Consider the following 12,216-nt stretch of genomic DNA (forward strand, 5'->3'; position numbering starts at 1 on the left):
AATACCGTCAGTACCAGTGCGGGGCATTATCGTTTTAAGGAGAAAGAGTCAAACTCTTGCCTCGACCATTCAAAATCATCCAAACGTCGTTACTCTGTCCAAATATATATTCACAGTGACACTATTATTTGCCAATATCCTTCAACAGCCATAAGCCATCATTTGCATGGTGTTCAATTCAAATTTTAATGTTGCTGATTTTGTTCTCTTTTTGTTTCTGCAACTTCAAAATCACATGAACAATTTTGAATGTTGCTGATTTTGTCCTATTTTTGTATGCAAATAAATGGATGAGTGGCACATGTATTTGGGCAAGTCTTTTGTTACCTTATTGGCTAATTGTGTTTTGTCTTTATTCATCTGAAGCTCAAAATCTAGTTATTGTTTTAGCAAAATGATTTGTTGAATGAATTCTCTCTCTCTCAATGCCAAGTTTTGTTGGTTTTTCTAGTCTTTCATCCCAAAAACACTTGATCACGTGTAGAATGCTGAGGAAGACGCGCAACGAATCACGAGCGGCAAGGTTACAGGGGACCTGTATTATCACTTATCTGAACATTACAGGTTTGAAGCGGGCTCTTTCTACGGCCAATTCTTCTCAATCAGAAGCAGAGCAGCATCAGAGGAATGGAGATCCAATAACGGGGACCTCTGCTCAGGCCACTGAACATCCTGACTTGCCATACGGAGACTCAGAGATTGGAAAGTGAAAGCGGTTCAAGTGAGTCTGAAGATTCATCTTCTGAAAGCAATAAGAAGCAGGGGCCAGCTGACGGAGAAGTAGGCAGGAAAGAAAACAAGAAGAAAGTTAAAGAAGAGAAGGAGGAGGCTAGAAAGCATACAGTTCCCAAAGCTGTAAAGGAGAACAAGAAAAAGTTGGCTAAAGCCAAAAAGTATAGGTAACCGTCAGGTCGCCACCAAAGGAACCACCTTGACGTCGTTACCGTAATATTACATTCACTTTCGTTAGTAGCTTTTGACTGTACGCTGAAGGACTGAAGAACGGACGTTTTTAGTCATATTTTTCTAGGGGACGCCTCATCTGCCAAGAACCCGAGGCTATGGCGCCTCTGGCTAACTTCGCAAACGCCATAGCCAAAAACTAGTTTTCTTGATGACCTCAGTAAATTCCGGTTTTTCCAGACGTTCCCAAAGGGATTGCATCAGAAAAAGCTTTTTAAAGAAAAATGCTAGCCATAAATAAATAAAAGAAATAAATTTTGGAGCAAAAAATTCAATCTACATGGCCAAAATCATATCCAAATAAAGTTTATACTTCCTATTACCCTTTCTATCCAACCAGAAAAGTGCTCCTTTTACCTATAGAATAAAGATACTTGTACATAATTTTTGGTCTATAGGGGTGTCCACCCTCACACATGGGTGTGGCCCGCTTGGATAACGGGCTCCACCCATGTGAGAGGATGTACACTCCTATATACCAAAAATTTTATACCACTAACATTTCCCTTATCTATAACACAATAACACCACCAATGAAGAATGCTTACCTCTTTTAAGCTATGACCTTCCATAATCAAAGCCAGTATATATTCCTCGGACCAACCTCGGTCCTAACAAATAGATGAATCAGGAAGATTGTTTTCATTTCAAATGTAGCTGTGCTGAAAGGAATTGTAAGTACATTAAAAGGAGCACTGAATCATTTTTATGGCTCCTTGGAAATCATCCTATTGAATGAAGCTAATGTCATTTTTGTAAATACTGATAAATTGTGTCTACAAAATCAAAGCCAGTATATATTCCTCGGACCAACCTCGGTCCTAACAAATAGATGAATCAGGAAGATTGTTTTCATTTCAAATGTAGCTGTGCTGAAAGGAATTGTAAGTACATTAAAAGGAGCACTGAATCATTTTTATGGCTCCTTGGAAATCATCCTATTGAATGAAGCTAATGTCATTTTTGTAAATACTGATAAATTGTGTCTACAACAATCCCAATTTGATGCTGACCTACTGCGTGTTGTATGTACTCTTATGCTCATTTGCCCCACTTCCACAACCTACATTAGCCATGCTATCTCTTGAGCCATTCCCCATATATCCCCAACCACTTTTATTTCGAATCCATGGCGGTGCTAACTTCGAATTATTCCACTTATGCTGCCTAAAGTATTTCCTCCCTATGTCATAAGAACCCCCAGGATGAAACTCTGGATGGACATTTGCACATGAAACTCTCGTATATGGTAAGTCCATACAGGTGCCTGTATGGTTTTGACTTGGGGGATGATTGGCATGATTACCAAAGCACTGTTCTGCATGTCCTGCCGCCTCACACATGGATGCACATTTGGCAGAGGTTGGTAGGTCTCTCTTGCCACGGAGATATGGAGGCAATGGAGGAAAGGGATGGAATGGCAATCCTGGAGCTACATTCCAACCATTAAAAGATTCTGTTTGAGGGGTCCCAAATTGCTGCATGATAGGAAATGGAACCCCATAAGATACAGACAAGTGGGAAATGAACCTCTGTTGTGATTCGCCCAATACGACATCAAATGTATGCTTCACACGCATAGCTCTTTCATGTTGATCAATAGCGGTCGAACAAGCATCTGGAGCAATCGAGGCATTAAGCAGAGATTTAAATCCAGGAGGAGCATCCTCATCAATGTTCTGCTCTACATCATCTACCGCGTTTATTCTTGGATGAAGGTACGACACTGAAGGATTATCCCATCGACTTTTACGCTTGCGTGTTTTTGTTCCATTGGCACCACAATCACTACTACATGATGCACGAGATCCCTCTGACGCACCAGTAATAACTGCACTGGGTGCAGTGCAGCTGTCTATTGCTTCTGAAGGTTTTCCAATCCTACGACTCGAAGCATCATGTAAAATGGGGAACCTATTGTAGTTTGAACTGTTATGAAATTCCATCCTTCCATGATCTCTGTCCAGGCAGCAATTTTTCCTGATGGGCCGTCGAATCCACCTATCCCGAAAGTTCCGTGCAATATGATGGACCTGATGCATAGTACAGGAAACCAAACCAAACTCAAATTTCCAGATAACAGGCCAGCAATATGAACTCATTCACAATCTTCCAAAGAATTATTGAAACACGATATTCAAGCAGAGTCACAAAACCCATTAGAATATCCAGTTAATAACATAGCAATTTCACAATAATGAAATATCTGTAAAATCACCAATGCAGAGAGCATGTATGAGAAATTATGGTCATTGAATGCTTTGTGGAAAATGGGGAAATTACAACCGATGTTTTCTATCAAACATACCAAATCATCCTTCACTCGAACTCAAAGAGGCAAATGAGACTTCCTACAACAAAATGTACTTTCAGAGGTATTGTCATCCTAAAACATCAAGTAAAGAATTCCAGATTACCCTAACTTCTTCTTTCAAGCAATTATAAATTAGGAAAAAATTTCGAGATCCTGTGTAGAGCATCCCTTAAAAATCAAATTTACGCCATAGACTATCTTCAATCAACATTTTTCTTAATTTTCATATTATATTCTTTATTCATTGAACTTCTATATTGGTCTAGCTTTTTGAATTAAACCAAATGTTTATCATCTGCTTGTATGATCCATAAATGGATGAGAGTACACCTACCATTTTATGTAGACAGTTTTATTTATATTATGATATGAAATAAATTCAACATGGTTTTTGACTCCGTCAAATACTAGAAAATAACTTTAATGATAAGCACATTAAAACCTATAATGCCACAACATCTTGGTTAAATTTTGATTCTAAACGAAGTAATGGAACAGTCCATCTTAAACTAGTATATTTTTAATGTAAAATATGAAGCACTATAAATTTATGTCAAAATCAAGTAACTTCAAAATTTGGTAATTTTGGAAAGAAATCGTCTTATAATATCACAGCATCCTAGATATTTGAAAACTTCAGAATGAAACTTTAAAATCCACTTTTTACCTTCAAAAATAGTTAAAATCCAACCATCTCAAAATATAGTGCCCTCCACCTAATTCTTACTGGACTTCAGCACACCTTGTAGCAATATTCACTACTAAACTTACATGTGAAGTTTTCATTTTTATTCACATTAAACATTCCTAGTTTGAGCGATTACTACTTTTTTCCCTTGTCAGGCTTTACTATTTTCTTACTTTCTTGTTTGAGTCATGGCATTACTATATCTTTTCTAAACTTGCACATAAAATTATTGCTGACAAAAATGAATAATCAAAAATAAAATTGAAAGGGACCCGTCTCCAAAACACTATGGGAAGAAACACCATTCACAAACTTCTAGCAGGCTAATCCAAATCAATCCAGGATGCTAGAATGCAGTTTTTTGGTTCTAAAATTTAAGATACTAATGATTTTTCAACCGGGGCTCGAATGCAATCCAAAATTAACTACAATAGGTTGCAAGACATCCTTTTTCCACTCAAAGAACATGTTTCAGTCTCTGTCAAAATTTCCCAGCAAACATGGCTGCAAAATAACTAATTGACATGAAATGAAAAGCAGTTTACATGTAGTACCTGTTTGTCAGCATGTTCTGTCAGTGTCAAAATTGAATCTCTAAAGCTGCATGGCACCATCACATACAGTTCAGAAAACTTAAAACATGAAGATATTAAAAACCAAAATACATTATATGATCATAGCACTCCAAGGTGAACACAATTCTTTTGTTTATGATGAACAGTAATGAGAATGCTTCTTTTTTATCAGTATCAGATGAAAATTTCTTCAAAAAATGTGCCAGTATGCCTTCACATTCAGATTTGAAAACTACGCAATTTTTACAAAAATAATCAAACAAGTTTGAAGAAAACATAGTTTCAATTTAGTAAACATTTAATTGTGAAATGAAGTAATAAATTTTCTCTGACCTCTCCACTCCTGGACGTGGGGGGCCTCCATTTATGTGCTCCAAATTAAGAATCTCCCTCATTGCCAGATACTCAAGCACCTGAATAATGAACAGTGACCATTTCAGAAACTTTAGCTGTACTTTAAAACAAGTACTACTCAAGAACCTGTATAAAAGTACAGTGACCATCCAATCGGAGTAACTCTAATTGTACTGCATTCAAATAAGTAATTTTGGTAACGATAAAACATGTTCTAGAATTCTCCAGTTTTAACCTTCATTGAAAGAACATCAATCTCCAGAAAAGAATAAGGTGCAATATTTATTATAACACCACCAGCTTTATGATATAAGATGCATAACCTGTCCTTAAATACTGTTAATGGCATATAGCAATGGAAAAGCAAGTATGATGTTTGACATTAAAAAGGGATTTATGCTTTCATCCAACATTGGATTCTACAGTCTAGGCCTTCCCTTCTGAATTCAACAAAGTTAGAATTTTCCAAAGTGATCATAAATATTGTTTTCTAAATGGTGAGACGGGCTATATTGCCTGCTCATAAGGTATGTTTAACAGTGGAGTGTTCATGGATACAGGCAGAACTATCCCAGCTGCTTGAAAACCACAAGAAAATCATGGGCAGGGTCAAGCGTGAATTTAAGGATGAGCAGTTTTTCAACCCAATAGGGTTTCTACTCAGCTTAAATTGAAAAATCAAACCCAAAGTTCACTTCCTTTTCAGATGTAATTCCAGAGTTACAACATGCTTTCAGACATACAGTTGCAGATCCATATGAACACTATATAGCAAAACAAGCCAGTTTAAAAAAATCACAAAGTTCAAACAAACTTACCTTAAGAAGCTTTCGAAGAATCGGAGTCTTAATGAATTCCCTTCTATAACGCTTCATTATATTGTGTAACATCTGCAAACCTAGAGAACGAAGAGAAAGTCAGTTCCATGAAAATGGGAACATTAGGGAAAAGAATTACTAAAAACAGGAAACACTACCATTCTTGTTGATAATATCAATCAGAACAGTTCGTGATTTCGTCTTCAAAAGTGCGTCCAAAATCATTGAAAGATCTCGATTACTATAAAGGAAAAGATAAGAAAACCATTTAAGCAAACACAAAGGGTGATTTTACTAACTGAAAGAACAAAATTAAATAATCGAATGACTACCATCCAAAGTACAATATCTAAAATTACCTCTGGATGGCTTCACCATGGTCATTATTCCCTGAAGCAGCAGTTAGAAAAAGAAGTTTCAAGTAGCCTCTAGATGCATCCTGTTAGAGAATAAGACTATTTAAATTATGGAGAATGGCTTATCTATATGAACATGCAACAGGATCAAGTGCATGAGATTGAGATCAATCTTTATTGCAATATGACAAGCAACTTCTACCACGTTAGAGAAATCAGAATCAAAGCGTTTTACGACATTATTTAGAAGTCAAAGTTTGAGGAACGAAGAACCGAAGTTGCTTATTTTTATAAAGTAGGAATAAAGTTAGATGCCTGAGAAAAATGAATGAGGAACAAACGAAGGTACATTAGTAAGAGCTCAGTATCTTACTTTTCGCTTGCTTATACCACCGTCGGGATTTAGCAACTCATTCAGCTTTGCTTCAACTGTAATCATTTAGATGCAGAAGTTATTGCAGCATATGGAAGTAGAAGGAGCTCAAGATCAAAGCAAGGAACAGATAATTGTTTACCTGCTTCAAACTGGCTATTCAAGGAAAGTTCCAGTAATTTATTAGATTTATATGGTAATGCGAGTGACTTGTCCACATCTGGATTTCTTTGGTCTTTCATAGAATTAATTTTAAGCTTTCCCTTATTTGCTGAAGATGATGGGCTATGAGTTTTTGAAAGAGTATATGATTTCGCTAATTCATCCCTTCTTCCCTCAATACCAGCTTCCAATTTCTCCATACTTCCAACCACATCAGACAACGATTTCCTAGATAATGCAGGAGTAGCCACATGAAACCAGGAGTGTTCTGCTTCTTCAGATTCAACTTTCAAACCAGCAGATGCAGATCTGTTCGCAGAGCCTTGAGCTTGTTTGTTCGCATCCAAATGCACAGCAGCAGCAGAAGAAAAATCCTCACGTTGACATTCATCATCCATCCTATCCCCATTTACTGTTTCCTTCACAAATTTGTTTTCTCCATCATTTAAGGAAGTTTTCATTATGTCATTCCAATAATAATTCATCTCTTTGTCGTCACAAAACATAACAGGCTCTGGATATTCTTCATCAGAATCATCATGGACAATTACTTCAGCATTTAATGGATCGCCGCCGCCACCTATATATCCCCGACAATTAGGTGAACCACATACGCACTTTTTTGCAGCAGCCCCAACCACACGTACGTAATTGTAATCAAAAGTGATTTCTTCACCCTGGACATTGGAAGTTCAAAGCATAAAAGCGCATGCATTCCTTACACTACTAATCATTCAGAAACAAGGCAACCAAAGGTCCAAAACAAATTTATAATCAGATACTAGAGAATCAAAACCAGCACAGGCTAAATGAATCGGAAATTATATTACTAGTGTTAAAAGGCCTTATTACCAAGCCTTGTATATGTTACTCAAAGCCAATATAATGCTAAATGTGAGATTATACATTACTACTGCAAACAAGAAATAAGGGGGAATAAATTATCAAAGAAAACAACCCAACAGCCATGCAAGTCTCACATTATTCCAGAGAACAGTATAAAATCTCACAACCTCAAAGAAAAGGGCAAGCAGGTCGGATTGAAATAGAAAATGAGCCATGTTTATCGGGAGAAGGAAGTTTACCTTCTTAATATCCCTTAAAGTAAACAGTCCAACACAAACTTCTCCATTCACCATCCACTGCCCAGCAGATAAAGAGTTAATATTTTTCCAACATCAAAAAAAGAAAAACAAGTATGATATTATTAGTAGCTAGATCTCAGGAAACAGGAACATTTGCTTTGTGCTAACAATAGAATAAATATGGAAAAGCGATTTAGGTACATTGATGAGATATGTAGTAAACTAGCAGATACTGAACCTATCTTTGTGATAAACAGTCAACAAATGCTATTTGCACATAATACATGCAACAATCACAGTGAATTCGATGTCATTTATCTGAGAGAGATTTCAACACATAACTCATGCACACACTGTCAAGTGAAAGTTAATACTTAATCCTTGTAAATTGCAGATTCCAAGATAGCATTGATAATATGTCACGCAAGAATAACTTGTCCAGAGCTTTTTCTAACCCACCTAAGATCGGTGCATTTCTTCTCCTGTCGATAACAAAAATTTGCCATGTGTCGTGTAACTTTTTCTTGTCCAACTAAGAACAGAGTTATCCTCTTCTAGGAAACAAAAATATACTATTGCCAAATTTGACCCCATAAACTCTGGGCAGAGGGATGTGTGAACTACTACAGTCCTGATAGAAATTTGAAAAGAATTGGTATTTTAAACAAACTGGGTCCAAAATCTTCACAGCCACCATCTTGATTAAAAGTTTTAATTCAGACTTAGTATATTTTCTACGAAATAACTAATATCCAATCCAGAGAAAATATTTGAAACTAAGTATATCATTTTTAAACAGCCTATTATTATCTCCTCAATTTCAGAAATCTGGGACAGAAAAACCTCTTTTTGCATCTTAATAAAAAAAATTAAAAAACTTAAAAACATGGAATCCTTAAAGTGATGTAGTCACATTAAATAGTAGTTTATCTTAAAATGTCAAGGCAAATCATTTCACAAATGATCTCCATTGTTTACATTGAAATTTTTTCTTTTCATAATGTTGATATTCTGGAGGTCATTTTATCTCCAAGTTTTCAAAACCATAATCAGTAAAAATCTCACAGGCAAAGCAAATTTATCGGCGTTCTATGACCTGATACTTCTTCAAAATAACAATACAAGTCAGACAATTACTGATATGAAGGAACAACGTGAATCAAATTTTTCAACAATTAATGAAATATCAACAAGCAAAGTGAAGAAAGGTGGAAAGTGGGGGAACATCATCTGCAAAAAGTGGGGAAAAAAATTTTAACTGTGCCAAAAAAAAAAAAAAAAAAAGAGAGAGAGAGAGAGAATTATCTAAGAGATTATAAGAAAGTTCTGCAAAATGCATGGCATTTTAATTCTAAAGCGAGACTTTGAACCACTTCCAGATCTACACAAAAGACTAGTTAGCAAGATATTACCTTTTCTGTGCGACAATTAGGATCACAGCTATGATTTATGAAACGGCCCAAATTTCCTTTAGCACATGCATCGATTACCTGTAATAGAATCACAAAATTCAACTTCAAATGCAGGTAGAGGATCTATATAACATAATATCTCCATAGAAATGAGATTGAACATCATCCTCATCAAACTGAAAGCAATTGACCAAGTTCTATCACATTGAATATAACCCATTCCTTCCTAACAAAGCTGACCACACACATTGGTTCCAATAATTTTCAGGTTCAGGCAAGCTTCACAGATCTAGAGTAAGTTCATGCTTAAATCATGTGAAGCCAGAATAATGATCAAATCTACGTATCAAGACAAAAGAGATTCACAAAATGATGTGTTCATCCAGCAGAGATGCTAGAAAATTAAACACAACAGAACCACCAATCAACGTGTCAAAATCGCAATTACTAGGGAGTTCACAAAATGATGTGTTCATCCAGCAGAGATGCCAGAAGCCCCCAGTCACTACCATCAGCAACAAAACCATGAAAAATAATCAAACTAGTTATTTAACAGACACCTAAATAAAAAATGTAAAATAAGCAATCTACAAAGCACTTCCAGACTACTTATATAACCACGAAATTCTAAAGAAGAAAATATAATAAAAGCCCTCAATGTTAAATCCTTTCAAGTTTCATAGGATGGCTGAACAAAAGGAGACATTAGTATTGTCATGGTTCATTTTATGTGGTGTTTTTCCATCATTGAAGAAAACCAAAAACAAAAGGTGGAAAGAGATGAACAGAGGCTGTTTGCAATGCAGCTGTGTGACCTAGTTTTGAGAAAACCCTGAAGGCCTCTTCTTAAACTCCCTTTTGAATGGATAAAAAAGTAGAGACTCCTTCCCGTCAAGACAGTGCTAATCATTCGAGCACTTCCAATAAAATATTATACAGGGCTACAGTCAAAAAAATAAACATACAATGCAAGCCAATCCTTTTTCAAAGCAAGCAAAATTCACATGCAAGAAAGTTAGCAATGGCATTAACTGAAGTACATGACGGGCCTTGAAGCAAAAAAACTAACAAAGTTAATGGCAGCATTAAGACAGATTGAACTAATGCAATTTCAAACGGATGTTTTAAACAGTACATATGGTAACAAAGAATAAGTAATGCAAACCTCGCTCCCATTCAATGTCATGAAATAAAAATGCTTATGACCCTTCAAAGCATACTCTTTTTGACGTGTTTCATAAGCATTCATATCAAGCACCTGTGAAATCCATAAAGAAACATCAGCATATGAGAAGTGAAGTTGCCTCATTAAGAACCTAATTGCATAAATACTCATGAATATGAATACATATATGTTTAATTTACTCTACCTGTTAAAATATAAAGCTATGAAGAAAGTTTTTAAATCAATAAATATCACTACGTTTTTGTTTGGACCTAACACAAAATTGAGATCATAACAGTTATGAATCTCCCTAGACAGAGGTCAATGATTTCCATAAACAAACTTTTAATATCTATATTAACAAAAAATTCCAAAACTCCCATCACTCATGCAATGCCCACAGTACCCCCCAATAAAAGGGGTCAACACAACTACAATAAAACCCTGGGGGGAATATGGAGGCAAATGAATTGTTATCGCATGTATACAACTTAATAACGTAGTTTTCCAACTTTCATAGAAACCGTGTCACATATAATATAAAATAAAATAAAATAAACACTATATTTTAATGATGAGGAATGATGAAGCCCACAAAATATTAGGATGCTATCACCTAACAATGAAACAGAAAAATCAAAAGCTAATTTAGTGAAGACAGAATAATCAGCAACTCCAGATTGACAAGGTGATTTAAAATAATCATCTTTCATTTATACCTAGTCCAATTGGCAATAAGATGCAAAAAATTCCTCTTCCGTTCATTCCATCAAGGAAGAACAACTGTTTAACTACTTTCAACATGAAGACTTTAGCATAAATTAAGCAAACAGAATCCAAGTCACCTCTCCAACATATTCAATAAGAAACTGTCCTTCAGCGATATCTTCCACCATCTGAAGGCCATATCCCTTCTTTCCACATCTGAACCACTTTAACTTAGCATACTCATGCTTCTGGAACTATATATATATATATATATATAGAGAGAGAGAGAGAGAGAGAGAGAGAGAGAGCTGATTGTTAGATGCGAATACAAAATCAATATATGTGAAATTTACTGGAAAATTAAGCACCTGTTGGTTTGAACAAAGTTCACCACACGGGCACGTTCCTTGAACGCACTCAATGTTAAGCATCCTGTTCAAACATTTGTCTCCACAACCCCTTCGACCATCTGACAGGGGTTTGCAATGGCAAACCATTATCTGTTAAGGAATAAAAAAGAATTGACAGATTAAAAATTAAATTTGAAATGCGAAAGATCATCTGTAATGTCATTAAGGTTTCAAATACTCGTGCTCATATTCAGACAAGCAGTTAAAGGTAAACATCAACCAAACAGACAGAAAGACATCATTATTCATACACAGTACTATCCTTAATATATCATCTTCGTGCACTGCTTACACTCTTTTGAGAGATATGAGTAGCGTAATTGGTCCCATGCAAACGATGATATTGAGTCAAAGAAAACAACAAGAATCTGCATATTTCCCAAAAAATTTGCAAACATTCACAAAATTCTTCAGCACGCTGTGAAAGGAAGCTTGAAGCATCTAATGCTCAAATCATATTGATGAGAAATGGAGCATCAAGGTTTTTGGTAATTTATTTTAATTAATGAAAACTAAAAGAATCTACATATTTCCAAAAATTGCAAACATTCACAAAATTCTTCAGCACGTGGTGAAAGGAAGCTTGGAGAATCTAAAGTTCAAATCATATTGCTGAGAAATGGAGCATCAAGGTTATGGCTAATTTATTTAAATTAATGATTCTTAGCAACCACCAATGTTCTAAAGAATATAAAATCACACTCTAAAAGGTTGGCACTTTTTCACACCTGCAGATCCCATGTCAATTGTATATGCTGAGATCTGCTGACACAACTTATAAAATCATTGACTTGTCAAAAGCATCATATCAATCCCCAGTTGTCCTGTCAATA

General features: G+C 35.6%; 1 protein-coding gene across 3 annotated transcripts; it reads right to left on the bottom strand.

The window, feature by feature from the left end:
- Window positions 1-1,514: 1,514 nt before the first annotated feature.
- Window positions 1,515-11,505, bottom strand: LOC111398849 (histone-lysine N-methyltransferase ASHH2-like). Of its 3 annotated transcripts, none has more exons than XR_002703423.1 (14): window positions 11,342-11,505; window positions 11,111-11,227; window positions 10,266-10,358; window positions 9,101-9,178; window positions 7,689-7,745; window positions 6,584-7,280; window positions 6,442-6,497; window positions 6,072-6,151; window positions 5,871-5,953; window positions 5,713-5,792; window positions 4,874-4,953; window positions 4,520-4,565; window positions 1,925-2,996; window positions 1,515-1,714 (listed from the first exon to the last, which is right to left on the bottom strand). XR_002703423.1 is itself a non-coding variant. In XM_023025974.1 (14 exons), the coding sequence occupies exons 1-13, from the start codon at window positions 11,468-11,470 to the stop codon at window positions 1,977-1,979; spliced, it is 2,616 nt and encodes an 871-aa protein (XP_022881742.1). In that variant the 5' UTR covers window positions 11,471-11,505; the 3' UTR covers window positions 1,515-1,732; window positions 1,943-1,976. The 3 variants fall into 3 exon arrangements, 2 of the variants coding, with proteins under 2 accessions (XP_022881742.1, XP_022881741.1); XM_023025974.1 differs by having other exon boundaries at window positions 1,515-1,732; window positions 1,943-2,996; XM_023025973.1 differs by lacking the exon at window positions 1,515-1,714 and having other exon boundaries at window positions 1,797-2,996.
- Between the last annotated feature and the right edge of the window lie 711 nt (window positions 11,506-12,216).

Source organism: Olea europaea, chromosome 8, assembly GCF_002742605.1.
Source record: "Olea europaea var. sylvestris chromosome 8, O_europaea_v1, whole genome shotgun sequence".
NCBI classification, from domain to species: domain Eukaryota; kingdom Viridiplantae; phylum Streptophyta; class Magnoliopsida; order Lamiales; family Oleaceae; genus Olea; species Olea europaea.

Excerpts from the sequence above, each read along its gene's own strand:
- LOC111398849 (XM_023025974.1), bottom strand. The coding sequence starts at position 11,470 with ATGGTTTGCCATTGCAAACCCCTGTCAGATGGTCGAAGGGGTTGTGGA. Across the intron at positions 10,359-11,110 it reads TTATTGAATATGTTGGAGAG|GTGCTTGATATGAATGCTTA; the intron begins GTGACTTGGATT and ends TGGATTTCACAG. Across the intron at positions 7,281-7,688 it reads CTTTAAGGGATATTAAGAAG|GGTGAAGAAATCACTTTTGA; the intron begins GTAAACTTCCTT and ends TCCAATGTCCAG.